The sequence below is a fragment of the Misgurnus anguillicaudatus genome, chromosome 6 (genome assembly GCF_027580225.2).
Source record: "Misgurnus anguillicaudatus chromosome 6, ASM2758022v2, whole genome shotgun sequence".
Classification (NCBI taxonomy): domain Eukaryota; kingdom Metazoa; phylum Chordata; class Actinopteri; order Cypriniformes; family Cobitidae; genus Misgurnus; species Misgurnus anguillicaudatus.
In genome coordinates, this window is record NC_073342.2 from 29,271,506 (window position 1) to 29,291,331 (window position 19,826).

The 19,826-nt window shown below is 37.8% G+C and overlaps 1 protein-coding gene across 3 annotated transcripts; it reads left to right on the forward strand.

Annotated features, from left to right (window-relative positions):
• Positions 1-441: 441 nt before the first annotated feature.
• On the forward strand, positions 442-19,665 carry LOC141364372 (ATPase MORC2A-like). 3 transcript variants are annotated; one of them, XM_073868970.1, is made up of 27 exons: positions 442-592; positions 1,825-1,994; positions 4,393-4,446; positions 4,577-4,611; positions 4,740-4,808; positions 4,915-5,005; positions 6,135-6,243; positions 6,332-6,491; positions 6,587-6,698; positions 6,823-6,948; positions 7,966-8,044; positions 8,367-8,450; positions 10,264-10,349; positions 10,487-10,627; positions 10,717-10,869; positions 10,952-11,082; positions 11,182-11,287; positions 12,291-12,423; positions 12,506-12,592; positions 12,860-13,147; positions 13,259-13,534; positions 13,616-13,676; positions 13,777-13,915; positions 15,651-15,830; positions 15,917-16,010; positions 16,091-16,279; positions 18,931-19,665. In XM_073868970.1, exons 2-27 carry the CDS (start codon positions 1,921-1,923, stop codon positions 18,997-18,999), a joined length of 3,126 nt encoding a protein of 1,041 aa, XP_073725071.1. In that variant the 5' UTR covers positions 442-592; positions 1,825-1,920; the 3' UTR covers positions 19,000-19,665. The 3 variants fall into 3 exon arrangements, with proteins under 3 accessions (XP_073725071.1, XP_073725070.1, XP_073725069.1); XM_073868969.1 differs by having other exon boundaries at positions 512-693; positions 10,717-10,876; positions 10,959-11,082; XM_073868968.1 differs by having other exon boundaries at positions 512-693.
• Positions 19,666-19,826: the final 161 nt, after the last annotated feature.

Consider the following 19,826-nt stretch of genomic DNA (forward strand, 5'->3'; position numbering starts at 1 on the left):
GTTTAAAGATGTGCTGAAGAATAGTCTGTCTCAAAAAATAAAAAAGGAAGGTGCGATAAAGACCTCCCGTTTGTTAAGAATAGACGGCAGACATTTTGTCTCCTTCCTCCGTGGTCTGTTTTTATCACCGCCATTCTTCCAACATTTCACAAAAAATGGTTCGCCGTAAGTTTATACATTCATTGCACATCTAACTTGATACGAATAAACAACAAAACCCACGCTTATTCGCAAACCATCCTAAACTAATATATCAATACTGTATGCTGAATTAAAAACGCAAACATATTCTATCATCAGTATTACCTTATATCTGATTTTAAAAACCAATCGCAGATTTATCAAGCATTCGTGCTCGCCTGCAGCACGCGTCACTCCCCGCGTTTTTCCTCGCATTCCTCCGTGGGTTAGAAAATGTATTTCCTGCTTCACGTTGAGTGACGGTCATTTCAACCAATAGAAAGCTCACATCGAAGCCGCGGACTGTGTGATTGGCTGGGCCGGTTGTGGTGGGCGGGTCTAACAGTGTCGGTGCTCGCGTGTGTCGAAGGAAGGCGTTCTGGAGCGTTTCGCGGCCTTGCATCAACGTTATGTGAGCGAAAAGGAATAAACAAGTTTTGTTTTGTATCGTTTCCATGCACACGAGTGAAACCGTTGGATAAATACAAAGCGAAGTCGCGGGATGGTTAAATGGTTTGCATCATCAAAAAAACATTTATCTCTTGTGTTACTGTACAATAGCTGTTTGATTTTTTTTTTACATGCAGTCGGGCAGGTCGCAGTTATTTGCGCATTGCTCGTGTGTAATAGTATTTGGGTTGGTAAAGAGTTAAGGTTTGACATTATAAATTATACGTTCTTAGTTAATTGTGAATGAAAGTGTTTGCCGGTATTTGTGTTGATCTCAAGGGCCTTGTGTAGCATGGGGTGGCCTTGTGTGTGTTTAACGTGACTCCCACCCTGCTTGAATTTGCGGTAAAATGCATTCAATGACAGATATTGCAACGTGTCTCAGATACTCTTCACACATTGTCACACCTCTCTGTTTCATTATTTAGTGTAGAAGTGAAAATATGTATTGTAACTTTACATATAAGATCAATGAATGTTTCACAAATTCATCATGCGTGCACTTGAAATGATGTCAGAAATAAGTGTAGTTTGGTTATTTAGTCTTTATAGTCTACGTGACTAAGATAATGGAAAAGTATGTAACTAACTCTAACTTGACAAGAACTGAAAAAGTGCACATAGTTCTAAACAAGTTTAAAGGTTGTTTTTACGTAGTTTTAAGGTGTTTTCGCCTGTTAATTGATCAGAGTACACAATTTTTGCACAAAATTTAATAATCCAACCCTTATAAAACTTAACCATGTTTTTTTGTGGTAAAAGTGTAATAACCATGTTTTTTGGTGTATTGATTACTATTAACAAAACCATGATTTTACTACAGTAACCGTTGATAAACCATGGCTTTTAAAACCATGGTTATTTTGTGCTAACCATGATTTTACTACAGTAACCATGTTTTTTAACTGTAGTAAAACCATGGTTAATTTTTGTGAGAGCAATGACATTATTGTTATTCTGCATGCCTCTTTTATGCAATTTGATAAGGTCATATGATAATGTGATATGATTTGTTGCATACTGCCTATGTTTCAGTATTTTATGTAGGACAGTATGCATCAATGCAGTATGCATTGTATTTTAGTATGTTATTATTCTGATTTGAACATAGCTTTACTTTAAAGCCCAGCAGGTGGTATATCTATTCTCAATTTAACCTGTCTTGTTCTTCCTGTCTTGTTTTTTGTTTTATAGGTCTTAATCTTGCATGATTGAGTTGGCAGAATGTAAAGGAGTGAAGTGAATACAATCAGCATCAGTGTTTTATATTAGTATATATTTTATTTCTTTATGACGATGGCCTACCCAAATTATAGCTCACTAAACCGAGCTCAGCTCACCTTTGAATATCTGCACACAAACTCGTAAGTATCAATTTGTGTGTATGTTTACTGTATGTGTGTGTGTGTGTGTGTGTGTGACTGCGACAATCCTATTTGCATTAAGAAACTTGGTTGGCATTGCTTTGAAAACGTGTCCCAAAACCTCTAAACCGATATAGCGGGTTCATTCATAACCGATAATGTGCTTCATAAGTTCTGTTTTTCCCCACAATGGGTTTCGCTAAAACATTTACTGAAACAGGATGTTATAACACAAAGGATTGCAGTACATGTTAGAAAGCTTGGGTCTGGTTTCACAGACAAGGCTTGGCTAAACCAGGACTAGGGCTTGGTTAAATCAAGATGTTTAAGCATCCTTTATAAACATCCCTTAAAAGAAGACGTTACTGAGAGAGACAAATCTTCAGACAAATCAATAGCACTGGTGTATTTTAAGATTTATTAGTTTAAGTTATTTAAGCCTGGTCTGTGAAACCGGGGGTTAAGGTTTTAAATTGTGCTCCAAAGGAAGCACTGAATATTGCATGTTTAGAAACTACTACTAGTAGGTATGGAAATGGAGATTAATTGTGGACACCCTAGTTCGGGACATATTTTTTAAACCATAGATGCAGAAAATTGCTTTATTTATTTATTTTATTAGTTTAGAGGCAATTACATGGATGAAAGAAGAAAAGACTTAACATTTTCCGCTGGGTCTTCATCCACCTTAAAATGTACTTAATGGATGCAGTCCACCCAATTTCCAGCCATGTTTACTTCCTAAATGAATGTTTGATTTTACTTAATATTTTACTGTTTTGAAAACAAGAAGAAAAACTTTGTTGCCAAAGTGATTATTACACGATTTAGTATACATAAATTTATATAAACGGTTATAGGAAATTCAAAACATGATCGGGCTTAGTACAGTTCCCTGTGGCACTCCTTCATTTAGATGCTGTACTGTATGCGTTGCTTTTTTAACCTAACTTGGGTAGGTTCTCCAGACCTGTTCTTGAAGAAGTAAACTGTCAACTGGTAATAAACAGAGCCCATGCAGGATTAGGTCAGTTGATGAACAAATAAAACTTTTAGCTAAAGGTTCGTGAAAGACTAGTGAAAAATATGTGTCAACTTTGTGGTCAAATAAAGCAGAATATACAATTGTGTTCGTGAATATCGTGCTTACTCTAGAATTTTGTACCCAAGCATCTATATCAATCTTTTATGTGTGTTTGTCCTGTACTTTGAACAAACAAGTCGTAAAAGAAGAAAAAAGACTGCCCACCACACTCCCCAGTGCATTTACAAACAATGCACTCACACATCATTCTAACCATTGTAGCATCAAACAGATTCAAGCCCCACTCAGACCACCAGCAACTAACAGTGGGAGAGCAACGTGATTTCATTTTTTTTCAGAAGCTTGGCAACTTCTGGCAACACGAGCCGTTGGGAACTTAAAGTTTAAATCATAAGCCGCTTTTGGAAGCGCCTACCAGTAAAAGTGAAGCAGTGGCGCTCATGTTATCCATCTCTCGTCAGTTACAGCAGTGGATGGTACTTGCATGTTTATTAGAGATGCCTCCTAATGACCTCTTTAAAAAGAGATGGGCAAAACACAGCGAAGAAGTCACTGTCGGTCTAAACGGGGCTTGAGAGCGACAACTCTTGTGAGAGACTACGACTAGTTTTTGCGCAGAAGCACTTTTTGTAGAACTGGTAAAAACTTTTTTGGTCTGACTTCTAAAAGTTGTGTATGAAATGTAGGATTTTTAAAAGCTGCAGTTTTTGTGTGTCATTGATCGATTTCATCTTTGGCCAAGACTACTTTACACCCTGCCACACATTCTTTCATATGAGTTTAGTGATGGTACCTACGGTTGTATGCTGCTTGAAACCCTCAGCTCAAGATCATCTATCACTGGTCTTGTCTGTACTAATTTAGTTTCATTTGAAAGTGCATCCTTTTTTCTAAATGTTGGCCCTACCGTCCACGAAAATGAAGATTTTTAGATGAAGGGTCATCTTTGAACAGGACTCCTGTAATGGTTTTTGAGTTACAGATGAAGATTGGATAAAATGGATGAGATGAAATGTCTGAAGCTAAAGATTCAAACCTCATTAAGAGGTAGACAAAGTAAAGATGCAAAACAAAAATCTGCAGAATTACGAAGCAACAAATAAGGAGCAATGTAACAACCAATAGGAGATCTGTTCCTTAAACAAATAAATGTAAATGAAGAAATTCAAGACTAGTTGTGCATCAGTGCATGTCGCCTTTTACACATTTACAACAACAACAACTGACTTGAGTTATGCAAATACTTGTATACTAGCTGCATTACAGAGAAGTCAACACGAACTTAGCCGTTTTTGCAAACAAAAGAGATCTTATGTTGTTGTTGTTGACGACAGATTATTTTATTGCCAACAGGACAACCCATGAGTTTCTTTTTGGCGCTTTGGCTGAACTTGTGGACAACTCGAGGTACAAGCATCTATTCCATCATCTGAATTTATATGCGATAGAAAACTAAAGTCATCCGTCATAGCGAAGATAGTCAAGAATCATTACAATTATTTGCAGTATTAAAATGAACTCTGTTTCTTGTCTACAGAGATGCAAATGCCACACGGATAGACATCTTCACAGGTTGGAAACAGTTTTCTAGGAAAACATTGCTATTACTCATGAGAAAAAACATACATTTTAAATTAACAAAATAAAATTATTTAAAAGCAAATTTAAAATTAAATTTTTCATCTTTTGTGGCCAATCAGAGAAGAGACCGGACCTGAGAGGAGGTTTTATGCTCTGTTTCCTTGACGATGGCACTGGAATGGAACCCAGTAAGTCATGGATAAGCGAATCTGAATACGATTCAGCGTCTAAACTCAGAAAGATCTTGTGCACAACGTGGTTTGGTGATGATAGTTAAACAATTTTTTTGAATAGGTGAAGCCACACACGTTATCCAGTTTGGTAAATCCAGCAAACGATTCCCAGAATCCACTCACATCGGCCAGTATGGAAATGGATTGAAGTCGTAAGTATCCTTCACGTTTTCCGTAACTAGTTCCGTAATTTTATAAATGAATTGCTTTTATATTACAACACTGTTATTTATAGTGCTCTTGAGATTGGTCGTTACAAGTGTGTTGATATTTTGTATAACAGCGCTGTGGCTGTGTGTCGTTTGTATAAAGCCATGGGTATAGTTTTTTTACGCATATGCGAGCGTACGTGGATAGTCGAACGCACGGCCTTACAATGCATAGTTCATTTGACTCATTTACCTTTGACGCATTGTGACAAATTGCAATACCTCTCGTGGGCTACATACTCCCTGTACGCACATGCGCGACCTACACGTACAATGTAAGCGAGGTTTCAAAAATCAGACAGTGCGTGTACGATACGTATGATGGCGACATTTGTGTTACACACACTGGGTCTCATTCACTAAGCATGCGTTTTGTTCGTATGGACATTTTAACTTACAAATCATGATTCAACAAAAACTTACTAAAATCTATTTTAAATATATGCAAAAACGTAAGAACAACTTAGACCACATGTACGCAATAATCATGAACAAGAATTTGTTCGTGAAATGTGTTTTCATGAATCAACAAAAACTTTCATACTAAAATTTCTTCTAAATGTTTGCAAAAACGTAAGAACAACTTAGACCACATGTACGCAATAATCATGAACAAGAATTTGTTCGTGAAATGTGTGTTCGGATGTTTTCATGAATCAACAAAAACTTTCATACTAAAATTTATTCTAAATGTTTGCAAAAACGTAAGAACAACTTGGACCACATGTACGCAATAATCATGAACAAGGAAAATATATATAAAATATATAACACAGATATAAATTATAGCGTTCTTTTTCCTTGTTCATGATTATTGCGCACATGTGGTCTAAGTTGTTCTTACGTTTTTGCAAACATTTAAAAGTAATTTCAGTATGAAAGTTTTTGTTGATTCATGAAAACGTCCGAACACACATTTCACAAACAATTTCGTGCGTACGCATGCTTAGTGAATGAGACCCATTGTATGTGGACCCTCACATACACGTAAAAAATTACTATGCAACGCGGACTACTTTTTTGTTTTGTGTGTTTTTGCTTTTGCTAAGTTTTGCTCTATCGTTCCTTTTAGGGGTTCGATGCGTATCGGCAAGGACTTCATTCTTTTCACCAAAAAAGACAACAAATTAACCTGTTTGTTTTTGTCACGAACATTTCACGAAGAAGAGGGGCTGGATGAGGTAAGTCATCGGCCTTATGAGCGACACTCGTTTCGATTGGGCGACAGACTTCTGAGAATTTCATTGGTCTGTTGTCACATGTTTTCAGGTTATCGTTCCATTGCCCAGTTGGGATTTGCAGACCCAGCAACCTCTGTCTCAAGACACAGAGAAATACGCAACTGAAACCGAACTGATCTTTAAGTATTCTCCTTTTAAAAATGAAGAGCAACTGTTTCGCCAGTTTAAGAAGATCGAAGGACCAAGTGGTTAGTTTTACCTCACCATGTTTTTTGTGAGCTTTATCAGGTTATTGACTTGGGATTGGTGCGAATGTTATATTTAAATGTGCATGTGTGTGCAGGCACTCTTGTTGTAGTTTATAATCTAAAGTTGATGGACAACAGAGAGCCGGAGTTAGATGTGGAGTCGGACCACCAGGACATTATTATGGCTGGGACACCCGTAGAAGGAGTGTAAGTCTATGAATGGTCCAAAACTTTTATTAATTGAACAATATGACTCCAGAAGGATCTTGAGTGAGGACCACATCATGAAGCATGGCTAGTTTTGGTGATGCAGATTTGTGTTTCTAAACAGGAAGCCAGAGAGAAGGTCATTTCGTGCGTATGCTGCGGTCCTTTACATCGACCCCAGAATGAGGATCTTTATTCAGGGCCACAAAGTCAGAACCAAAAGATTGTCCTGTTGCTTGTATAACCCCAGGTAAACCTATGAAAAAACAACACATACACACACAACATCTTAAATAAATCCTCACACAGAGCTCTTTAAGTAAGGATTTGCACAACAACAGTGTACTAAAAATGAAAAAGTTAATTGTCAAAACGATCCCAGTTCACATGGATCAACTTAAAATGACTAGCATGCGTAGCTGGTGAAGTCTGAACACATAAGGGGCTGTTTACACTTGGTATTAAGATGTTTTTTCGTCGATCGGATGACAAGTGGACGAAAGAGACACATCACGTTTACACCTGGTATTTAAATCCGTCTCTTTTGTCCACATTCAACCGCTTCTGTCGTGAATACTGTGAGGGGGTGGTCTGTCGAGACGGTGGGCGAGTCTCTCTGCTGTCATTCAAACGCGAGCGGGAGTAATTATGAGTTTATATGGACGCGAACTAATATTATGTCAGAATCCACTGCTTGTTTAGAAAGTAAACATGCTGCACAGTGTTTTCTACATGTATATGTTAGAGCTTTCTCTGAATTTTCAGCGCAATTGATGAAATAGGATCGCGCAACTTTCACACGCTTGCAAAATGAAACTGTTGAGATCAGCCGCTTTAGTTTTATCAATGAAAGGCTAAAAATAGCGCTTTTCACCGTGAGTTCTCGCCAGATGTCAGAAAAGACATAAACCATTGTGTTCAGTATCTCAGATAAGATAAATGGGCGGAGAGAAGGCGGTCGCGTGTGGCTGTTCGAACACATTCAACCACATGTGCGTTTACAAAACAAAAGCAATTCGATCGAAAGGGGTTCGACTACCTCTGAATGTGGTTGAAAGTGGTCGAAAGTGGACGCGTTTTGAACACCGTTTACACCTGGCATTAACGTCGTCCACTTGTGATCCGATCGACGAAAACGCATGCCAAGTGTAAACAGCCTCTAATACACATGCAGATGATAACAATTCTCAAATTCAAATATTGCAAACGCACACAAAACACTGTGAATGCATTCACTTAGATGTCCAAACGTTTGTTTGACCTACAGGATTTACAAATACACCTCAACGCGCTTTAAAACCAGAGCAGAACAGGAAGTCAAGAAAGCAGATCACCTCGCAAAACTTGCTGAGTAATTCAATAAACCAGCTCTGGACCAAAATAGTCCATTGTGTGAATTGTGTTTGTCTGCATTTGTGGTTTCTGGTGATGTCATTTCCTTCATATGACCATTTCTGCTTTTCATTTATGATCATGCTGCACCACGATTTCACATGGATATAGTCGTGATAATAAATGCAATGATCTCCTGTCACATTTTGATTACATTTAAGAGTCGATTTCTCTTTCAAATTCATAGTTAAACAAACAAAGATCACTCATGCCCCCTCTCGTCCACTTCTTGGGTGCTCTCTTGACTATTTTTGGATGTTTGTCACTTCCTCTTTAGCTGAAGAGAAGGCGAAGGAGGCGGAGAGTAAAGCCCGAGCGCTGGAGCTGAAGCTTGGTGATGATTTATCCAAAGAAGCCAGGGTAAAACCATATCATTTACATTAAAGTACGGAGGCGTGTATGTGTAGGTATCAGAATATAATTCGGGGTGAACTGTTTTGAATTGGCCCAGTAAGAAAGCACTCACAACACCCAAGCAACCAAATATCAACATGGTGCAAAACACCCGCAACACCCTAACATCGTGATGATGAGGCAAATTCTGCTTCTGTTCCCCTTTTAGTATACGGATACATATGTCGTATTTGTTAACATCAGGAATGCATTAGCTACTTAATGCATGCACTAAAAATACTTCTCAAGCATTTATTAATTTTAGTCCTTCATCATTTCAGTTTTTACTAATGTTTTTTAAATAAACTAACATTAGTTAATGCACAATTAAATAATATAAACAATTTTATGGGCATAAAAGGGACAGTCCCCTAGAGTTAAACATTTGATTTTTACCGTTTTGGAATCCATTCAGCCGATCTCTGTGTCTGGCGGTAGCACTTTTAGCATAGCTTAGCATAATTCATTAAATTTGATTAGACCATTAGCATCACGCCTAAAAAAAATAACCGAAGAGTTTCGATATTTTTCCTATTTAAAGCTTGACTCTTCTGTGGTTGCATCGTGTGCTTAGACCGACGGAAAAATAAAAGTTGCGATTTTCTAGCCAGATATGCTAGGTACTATACTCTCATTCTGGCGTAATGATCAAGGACTTTGCTGCCTTAACATGGCTGCAGCAGGCGCCATGATATTACGCAGAAGCCGAAAATAGTCCCCTTAGTATTTCTCAATAGCAGCGGATTATTTTCGGGCACTGCGTAATATCACAGCCATATCTGCCTAGAAAATCGCAACTTTTAAATTTTTGTCTGTCTTAGCACACAATGTAATTACAGAAGAGTCAAGTTTTAATCTTTAACTCATTCCCTGCCAGCCTTTTTTTAAAGTTTCACAAAATGTCTTCCAGGAAAATGTTCTTCTATAAATATATAAACATACAAATATATCAAATGAAAAAACAAACAAAAACCGGCGGGGGGGGGACTTTCATCAAATCTTTATTTGTTTTCTTTTTATAACCTCTTAAATATGGGTAGGTTTCTTTAAAAATAAAAAAATTTTTGTAAAGGAATTTTGTTAGAGATCAGATTCAGAACGATTATCAAAACATACACGGAGTTTAAAATTAATTAAATTCCTTTTTTAATAAATTGGCCATCTAGTGGATAATAGCGGAATTAAAGATTACCGTAAAAAATTGTCATTGGCAGGGAACTGTTTTCTCTTAATTGACGAGATTACTCGTCAAAGGCGGGGAAAGAGTTAACTATTATTAGTTAATATAAGCTGAAAAACCATATAGTTTGTTTACGTTAGCTAATGCGCTGACTAATATTAACAAATATCAATAAATTAATAGTTTTACCAATAGCTACTTATTGTAACTGTGCTTTCACACCGCCACCGGCGAGAGCGTCAAAGTGGACGAAAGTAATTTGTTTTTAATTAGAGCTGGCGGCGAGCTTCGGCGCAACGCATCTTGGACCGTGTGATCGTCGAGGAAAGTTGAAATCAGCTTAAATTTATGGTAATGAGCTATGACGCAGTTTGGCAGCAACCAATCAAAAGGTGGAAACGTTCCGCGGCAACCAATCGTAAGGCGGAAACCTCCACTTTGGAGGACTCCAGAGAATGCATTCTAGTGTCAGAGCGTCCACTACACTTTTACTATAGTGTCATTGGCTGGGCAGCCATTTTTGAACCTCTCGCCAGCGGCAGTGTGAATATAAGGTATTACCGATATAAAAGATGTTTTTCATACTGTTATTTATTTCAGGCTGCGCTGAGAAAAGCACAAGATTCAGCTGAAGCGCTGCGCTCAGAAGCTACCAGAAAACAAGCCATCCATGCATCCAAACAAAAGTAATACATGCATTCACAACAACATAGACTTCTTTAAATCTCACTTAGTTGTTTTTTAAATAATTCATATGATTTTTGATAAAGCCAGATGTGTATGTTCACCTTTATGTTAACTACTATGACTGTTCTTGTGTCAGAGCTTTGAAAGAACCCAAGGAACTGAACTTCATATTTGGCGTGAACATCGAAAGACGAGACCAGGATGGGATGTTCGTCTATAACTGCAGTCGTCTTATTAAAATGTACGAGAAGACGGGACCACAGCTGGAGGGAGGAATGTGAGTGAGAGCATACATTCACAAAATGACTTCAGCTATCACATGAACACATTGAAGTCAGATGTGAAATTTTGGCAACGTGTGTGCAGGGCGTGTGGTGGAGTTGTAGGAGTGGTGGATGTTCCCTATCTAGTGCTTGAACCAACACACAACAAGCAAGACTTTGCAGATGCTAAAGAGTACAGACACCTGTTGAGAGCAATGGGAGAATATCTCGCCCAATACTGGAAGGACATTGGTATAGCTCAGTCTTTGTGTTTCTTTGGTTTGCATTAACAACAAAAATTGTTGCATTGGATCTTGAGTAAAAAAATATCCTTCAACAGCTCAAAAAGGTATAGTCAAATTCTGGGATGAGTTCGGTTATTTGTCGGCGAACTGGAATTCTGCCCCATCAAAAGAACTTCGGTTTCGCCGACGGAGAGCCATGGAGATACCGGTCACCATTCAGTGCGGTATGAACACAAACATCTAGCATCATAGCGGGAATCTTTGCATAGTCAAATCACAGAAAATGGAAAGGTGTAGTTACTCTTTTCTCTGTTATTTCACAGATAAATGCTTAAAATGGCGGACGCTGCCATTTCAGATGGATGCTGTGGACAAGCGCTACCCAGACAGCTGGGTGTGTCTCATGAACCCAGATGGAACCCAAGACAGGTTAAAAAACTTGACAGATTTGGCACAATATACAATGTTTTGGGGTTTAAGGGGTGTTCACACTACGACTATTAAGGGGGTCGCACACAGGCCGGGCAGCTCAGCGCCACCCGGCGTCGAGACGCGTCTAGGACAACTCGGAGGTATTGTAAACTGGAAGTGCACGTTAAATAGCGTGAGCTTCGTCAGATAGCCTCTACTTCAAAATGCAAAATATACGTTAGCAGCCAATGTTAATCGTTAATGATTTGGGACAAATATGATGTTATTTATTGTTAAACTATGTGAGTGGCGCTGTGTGGCGCGACAGGGATTTGAGCAACTTCCTCACAGCTGGGCGGCGCCGGTGTGCGTATACTCATAGAAAACAATGTGTTAGATTTTTTTAGAACTGAGCTGCGCAGCCGGTGTGCGATCCCCTTAACTCAACTCCACGGGTCATGGAATTTCTGGAATATCATGGAATTTAAAAGGTGTTTTCCAGACATTGAAAGTCAAGGATTTTTTTGTCCAAGTCATGGAGTATCATGGCTTTGATTGCTTTCAATTTTAGTTTTCTATCAAAATGTAATTCGCTTGTTAATTTGTGACGTTTGGAATACCATTTCCGGGTCAAAATCTGGATGCTCTCTGTAAAGGCTGAAGGTACGCTTGTCACTGGCATGCAAAGCACAGATCTTGCCGAGATTGGTCATACTTATAAGTATTATATCAATGAGTAAAAACACCACTTCCTGGTGGTTACCATCTTTAATTCGGACATTAAAACCTGCGCTGCAGTTAACGATAGCCACATAACATTTAGGAATCTACCAGAGATTATATTTGGCAGTTTTATTGTTCATCGGCTGAAAACTCACTCTGAAGATAACTCCAACGATATCACTCATTGTATCTTTATTGTTAAAGTTGTGGTGTGAGCCCCGTTTTTTTTTTATTTAGAGCGATTTTCGTAACTAGTTAAAGTGCATAAAGTAAATTCATCATTGTTTTGTTTTCATAGATGTGACGCCCCTGAGCAGAAACAGAATTTGCCCGCCGGTGTTTTGAAAAAAGACTTCAAGACGTCAGAGGACAAACAGAAAGATTTATCGGAAAAAATCCGCCAACAGCAGGAGAAACTGGAGTCCTTGCAGGTATATATCTGTCCATCATCTCCCATCAGCTCTGAGCCTTTTTGTTTTTATAGGAATTAACGGCCTATTTCTTTTAATTTAGAAAACGTCAACGATTAAATCGGCAGCAGATATAAAACAGCTCCCTCTAGATGTCAGTACAAAACCTGCAGAAGAGCGCACACCTCAGGTTGGTGGTCACAAGAACAAATATATTTTGCACAAAGAAAATCAAGAGTATTTTAGGACTGTTGTAACTTTTGCCATTTATAAATTGCATTGTTAGAGAAGTAAAACTTTTAATTTAAATCATTGTATGGTACTAGTAATACCAATTACTACCATGATGAGAACTGGGAATGATAAATTGTTGTAAATATGATGTCACAAAAATGTCCTAATAATTGACTTTTTTAGATTTTATTCTTATTTTAATCGTATTAATTTGTCTTTATAGCCGACCCGCTCATCTCAGCGAGCGGCACAACGCCCGCGCTCACCGCCTCTTCCTGCCGCAGTAAAACGAGCCGTCAGTCAGCCACCAGCAACGAAAACCCCGCCTCCTAAACCAGCGCCCCCCTCACGTCCTGCACGGACACCACCGGCCCCTCCACCTAAAGCTAAGGCATCACCGGCTCCTACCCCAAAGGTGACAAAGGCCGCTCCCAAACCCGTAGCTCCGCCCCCAGCCCCACCTTCAAAAGCACCGGCTCGCAGAAGTGCCACTCAGAGCCGCGTTGCTACAGTAAGTATTTTCACATAATGCTCAATTTTGTTATTTGATTTATTTTTGTTTTTGCCACTGATGCCTTTTTGTCCAACACATTCTTAACAATGTGCAAATATTTTATTATAGCCATCGTCTACCAAAACTCCCGTCAAACAAACTCCACCCAGCAAGAAAGTAAATGCAAAGAAGGGTAAAGTCCAGAAAGTAGAAGATGAGGAGGAAGAGAGTGAAGAGGAAGAGGAAGAAGAAGAAGAGGAAGAAGAGGAGGAGGAAGATGATGACAGTGCGTCAGAAGAGGATGAACCTCAGCCCAAAAAATCAAAGATGGCGGCGACCGCTCCGAGTCGAGGAAAAGCTGTGGTGGAAAAAATCCAAGCACCACCCAAACAGACCATCACAGAGGTACAACCACACACCCCACCCCTCAAAATACTGAATAATTAACACTGAAACGGGTTTAATTGATCTGAATTTCTGTTACAGAGTGTCAGTAATAGCACTAATGAAGATCTAAAGAAAGATGCAACCAAAAATGCACAGAAAGGTGCCCATATATGTATTATATATTTTAATTTTTCTGTTAAGCATAATAAAAGATTGAATTGTGAGATACCATGTAGCAATATGTGCAAAATGTTTTCTAGATAAAGGCATTCAGGTTGAGGCGAAGGTGAATGGAGAGTGGTTCACAGGTCGCGTGACCGCCGTCGAAGCAGGGAAGGACAACGTACGCTGGAAGGTCAAGTTTGACTACGTTCCTATGAACACTCCTAGAGACCGATGGTACGTGCGAACATGAGCATGCATGTGCTTTATGACACACTGCAAAAAATGATTTTCAAGAAAAACAGTAATTAGTATTTTTGTCTTGTTTTCAGTAAACAGATCAAGAAATTCTTAAAATGAATATGCTTTTTCTTGGTGAGCAAAACGACTGAAGAAAATAAGTCTAGTTTTTAGACCAAAAATATCAAATTGAAGTGATTTTGTGCATAAAACAAGCAAAAAATCTGCAAAAGGATTTTTTCTTGAATTTAGTGGTTAAGAAAATGTTCAAGATTTTTTTGGCAGATTACCCAATTGGCAGATTTTTTGGCTTGTTTTATGCACTTAAATTGTATATTTTTGGTCTCAAAACTAGACTTATTTTCTTGTGTCGTTTTCCTCATCAAGAAAAAGCATCTTAATTTAAGAATTTTTAGATATTTTTACTACGAAAACAAGACAAAAATACTAAGAATTTTTTTCTTGAAAATAATTTTTTGCAGTGCATATCTTTCTTTTTAAAGCATAAGTGGCGTAAAAAGGCATTTTATTGACTTTTACCATAAAAACAAATAATGGACAGATGTGTGATACAAATAAATGTAGATACACAAAGGATATGACAGATAAAAAAGTAAAATTATTATAAATATGATAGTTGTGTGGTTTGTGGTGATGCATTGTGGAAGCCCTGTTTCCAGCAGAAAAAGATCCAGCAGTCCAATAAATTAATATTAAATAAAAAAAAACTGGTATAAAATTGAACATTTTGTTTCTATTTAAAGGATTAGTCTATTTTCTTAAAAAATAATAATGTCAGATAGTTTCTCACCACCATGTCATCCAAAATGTTGATGTCTTTCTTTATTCAGTCGAGAAGAAATTATGTTTTTTGAGGAAAACATTCCAGGATTTTTCTCATTTTAATGGACTTTAATGGACCCCAACAATTAACAGTTTTAATGCAGTTTAAAATTGCAGTTTCTAAGGACTCTAAACGATCTCAAACGAGGCATAAAGGTCTTATCTACCGAAACGATTGTCATTTTTGGCAAGAAAATTAAAAAATATGCACTTTTGAACCACGGCTTCTTGTCTTCCTCCGGTGCTGTGGCGCGCCAGCGCGACCTCACGTAATTGCGTGGTGACGTAGGGAGGTCACGTGTTACATATATGAAACGCACATTTGAGTAACATTTTAAACAATAAACTGACACAAAGACATTAATTAGTATCATTCCACATACAACAACATCCGAATGGTCCTCTTTCTCCACACATGTAAACACTGGGGCGTAGTTTCGCATACATCATCCATGATCTCTTGACGTGATGATGTATTACGTGAGATCGCGCTGGCGCGCCACAGAACCGGAGGAAGACAAGAAGTTGTGGTTTAAAAGTGAATATTTTTTTTTTTTCTTGCCAAAAATTACAATCATTTAGCTAGATAAGACCCTTATGCCTCGTTTGAGATGGTTTAGAGTCCTTTGAAACTGCAATTTTAAACTGAATTAAAACTGTTAAGTGTTGGGGCCCATTAAAGTCCATTAAAATGAAAAAAATCCTGGAATGTTTTCCTCAAAAAAAAACATAAATCTTCTCAAATGAACAAATAAAGACATCAACATTTTGGATGACGTGGTGAGTAAATTATCTGGATTGTTTTTTTGTTTTTTGTTTTTAAGAAAATTGACTAATCCTTTAAAGATATATCATCATACTGAGAAGATTTTGGTTTAATATTTTGTAGGGTGTTTAAAGACAGCGATGAGGTCCGTCTTATGCGTCCCGCCTCTCCTGAGTCACGAAGCCCCGACACCAATCAGGGTCCACCAGCACGTTCTGTAACTCCGCCCACTGCTGCAGAGCCCGACACGACTCAGAGTGGGCCGAGCAGAGAGACGACCGAAGGTCTTGTGACTATGATGAGGTATGTCTAAATGTTTCTGTCAATGGGACTGTTTGTGTGTCACGCGTATCATTACTAAATTTATAACGAGGGTTTGTTTGACGCAGGACGTTGCTTCGGTATTTTTTCCCGCCGGATTTCCGAATCCCTAAAGATTCTGTGAACACTATGAGCGCAGAGGACCTTGTGGCTTTTCCACTTGTAAGTACAAACCACAAGCATTACTGTACTGAAGGCCTCAGAAATGTTTACACGCGAGTCTTTGTGTCTGTGTGTTGCAGAAAGAGTATTTTCAGCAGTATGAGGCCGGGCTACAAAGCTTGTGTAATTCCTACCAGACCCGCGCAGAGTCACGCGCACGAGCTGTGGAGGAGAAGAGCAGCGGGGCGGAGACTAAACTAAAAGAGTCTGAGGAGAAACTACGCAAACTACGAACAAACATCGTAGCTCTGCTGCAGAAAGTTCAGGAGGTCTGAGACACACACAAACACACTTAAATTCACATTGACACTGTTTAAAAACACAGAAACTTCTCATTATATTTAACATTTAACTATGATATCTTACAAACATATTTAATATATCTGCTTTTTTAAAATATTAATAACTTCTATACGGTTTGTATAATGAATAATATGATTATTATATAAGAAATTGATGTTAATTATATATGCTTAAAGGATTAGCCAATTTTCTTAAAAAAAAAAAATCCAGATAATTTACTCACCACCATGTCATGATTCAAAATGTTGGTGTCTTTCTTTGTCCATTCGAGAAGAATTTGTGTTTTTTGGGGGAAACATTGCAGGATTTTTCTCACTTTAATGGACTTTAATGGACTTCAATACTTAACAGTTTTAACGCAGTCTAAAATTGCAGTTTCAAAGGACTTTATAGGATCCCAAACGAGGCATAAGGGTCTTATCTAGCGAAACGATTGTCATTTTTGGCAAGAAAAATAAAAAATATGCACTTTTAAACCACAACTTCTCATCTCACCACAACCTCACGTAATACGTCATCACATCAAGAGGTCACGGATGACGTATCGAAACTCCGCCCCAGTGTTTACAAGTGTGGAGAAAGAGGACCGTTCTGACGTTGTTGTATGTCGAATGATATTAATTAATGTCTTTGTGTCAGTTTATTGTTTAAAATGCTCCGCAAATGTGCGTTTCATATATGTAACATGTAACCTTGCAACGTCATTACGCAATTACGTGAGGTCGCGCTGGCGAGCCACAGGACCAGAGATAGACAAGAAGATGTGGTTTAAAAGTGTATATTTTTTATTTTTCTTGCCAAAAATGACAATCGTTTCGTTAGATAAGACCCTTATGCCTCGTTTGAGATCGTTTAGAGTCCTTAAAAACTTCAATTTTAAACTGCATTAAAACTGTTAGGTGTTGGGGTCCATTAAAGTCCATTAAAATGAGAAAAATCCTGAAATGTTTTCCTCAAAAAACATAATTTCTTCTCGACTGAACAAAGAAAGACATCAACATTTTGGATGAAATTATGGTGATAAAATTATCTGGATTTTTGTAAGAGAATGGAATAATCCTTTAAAGAATAGTTCACCAAAAATAAACATTTGCCCATATTTTACACATCCTCAGGTCATCTTAGGTGTATATGACTTTTTTCTTTGTGCAAAACACAGGCAGAGTTATACAAAATATCATACTGGCTCTTCTCAGCTTTTCAATGGCATTGGACAGTGCCCCATTTTTTTAAAGCTACAGAAAGCGATCCATTTATCAAAAACGAATCCAATGTTATTATATGGGTTTGAACTATATAGATTCGTTTTTGATTGAGGGGTGGATTATCTTTTTTGGAGCTTAAAAAATGGGGCACTATCCAATGCCATTATTAAGCGGAAAATATTTAATATAACCCTGAATGTGTTTGGATGGTTATACACCTAGGATGGCTTGGGGTAAGTAAAACATGGGTGCATTTTCATTTTGGGGTGAACTATCCCTTTAAGGAAATTTTAAATGATTTTACATAGTGCATAATGTTAAGCAATAGAGTCGTGGGACTTTTGAAAATCATAAAATATCATGAAAAAGTTTTTTTTATCCTCATCCAGAAGTTTATTGTTCATTTTTATTGTTAAAGGAGTCCATGTTCTTAAAAAAATTCAAGTATTTTACTTACCACCATGTCATCCAAAATGTTGTTTTCTTTCTTTGTTCGGTCGAGAGGAGATTATGTTTTTTGAGGAAAACATTGCAGGATTTTTCTCGTTTTGATGGACTTTGGTGGACCCCAACACTTAGCAGTTTTGGTGCGGTTGGAAATTGCAGTTTCAAAAAACTCTTAACTAAAATTAAACCACATCTTCTCTTCTTCCTCCGGTCCTGTGATGCGCCAGCGCGCCCTCACGTAATTGCGTAATGACTTCGAAAGGTCACGTGTTACATATATGAAACGCACATTTACGGACCATTTTAAACAATAAACTGACAAAAAGACATTAATTAATATCATTCCACATACAACACTGTAGGAACGGCCCTCTTTCTCCACACTTGTAAACACTGGGGCGTAGTTTCACATACATTATCCGTGACCTCTTGACGTGATGACGTATTACGTGAGGTGGCGCTCGTGCGCCACAGGACCGGAGGAAGATGAGAAGTTGTGGTTTAAAAGTGCATATTTTTCTTATCAAAAATGACAATCGTTTCGCTAGATAAGACCCTTATGCCTCGTTTGAGATCGTTTTGAGTCCTTTGAAACTGCAATTTTGGACTGCATTGGAACTGTTGGGTGTTGGGGTCCATTAAAGTCCATTAAAATGAGAAAAATCCTGGAATGTTTTCCTCAAAAAACATGATTTCTTCTCGACTGAACAAAGAAAGACATCAACAGTTTGGATGACATGGTGGTTAGTAAATTTTCGGGTTTTTTTTTTTTTTTTTTTAAAGAAAATTGACTAATCCTTTAAGGACATGAAAATGATTATGCAGTTTAAATTATTACTATATATACTAAGTTTTTCCCAAAGCTGGACATTTTAACTTCTTTTATATGTGTAAAAATAATAGGTATGTCAATTATGCACATTTTGTATTTCTTCCAATCATTGTTTTTTTATGTTGTTTTTCAGGACATAGAGATCAGCTCTGATGATGAGCTAGATGCCTACATTGAAGATCTGGTCACCAAGGGAGAATGAAACTCGGCATCTCTTCAGTTTAACCTTCCTTTATTTTCACTTTTTAGTGCAACTGTTGGTCAACTGAAGACGATTACTGATTGGCCATGTTTTTCACCCCTCCATCTGTTGTGACAATAACTTGACTGCCAACTTCAACGTAATCTTCCGTTCAAAAGCATCGCTCATACCGGCAGCCGACTCCAGGATTAGTGCTCTCCGTTGAACTTTTGGTCCACAGGTTAAGAGATTTAACAGGTTTTGTGTAACCTGCCGTTTGCCATGTTTATTTGGTTTCCCAGATCTTATGGTTTCGTGTTGACCTGTTTATCGGAGCCTCAGTGTTGTAAAGCTTCATTCTCGACTCTGAACTGCTGAAGAGCCTGTAGCTGTTTTTACGGCTCACAGGGACTCCTTGAAAACCAGACTACGAGTGAGTTTGAAAATGAGCTTTAACTTGCTGCTATGTTATCCGAATCGTCTCAAGTTTGAGTTACTTCAAGTTTCTTGATTTCCATATACATGGATGATTTGTGTTGTTTTAAATTTTACCTTTCCGTTACCATTTTGGGAATAAACACTGATTCGATGCTGTTAACCTCTTTTAGTTACAGTATTAGTCTTCATCTTTATATCTAAAAATACTTTTTAAAAAGTTTTATTAAAACAGTACAATAAAGCTAAGAATGTACATGTGGTTCTTATGATGCTCTTCATCCAAAAAAAAAAAAAAAATGGTATTTGAGTCTATTTATTTGATGTACACATTTTAAATCAATGTGTATACTTATGTGACCCTGGACCACAAAAAGAATCTTGGGTAGCACGGGGATATTTTTAGGGAAAGC

Coding starts and splice junctions, on each gene's coding strand:
- LOC141364372 (XM_073868970.1), top strand. CDS start 1,921: ATGACGATGGCCTACCCAAATTATAGCTCACTAAACCGAGCTCAGCTC. Junction 5,006..6,134: donor TATGGAAATGGATTGAAGTC/GTAAGTATCCTT, acceptor CGTTCCTTTTAG/GGGTTCGATGCGTATCGGCA. Junction 8,451..10,263: donor ATTTATCCAAAGAAGCCAGG/GTAAAACCATAT, acceptor TATTTATTTCAG/GCTGCGCTGAGAAAAGCACA.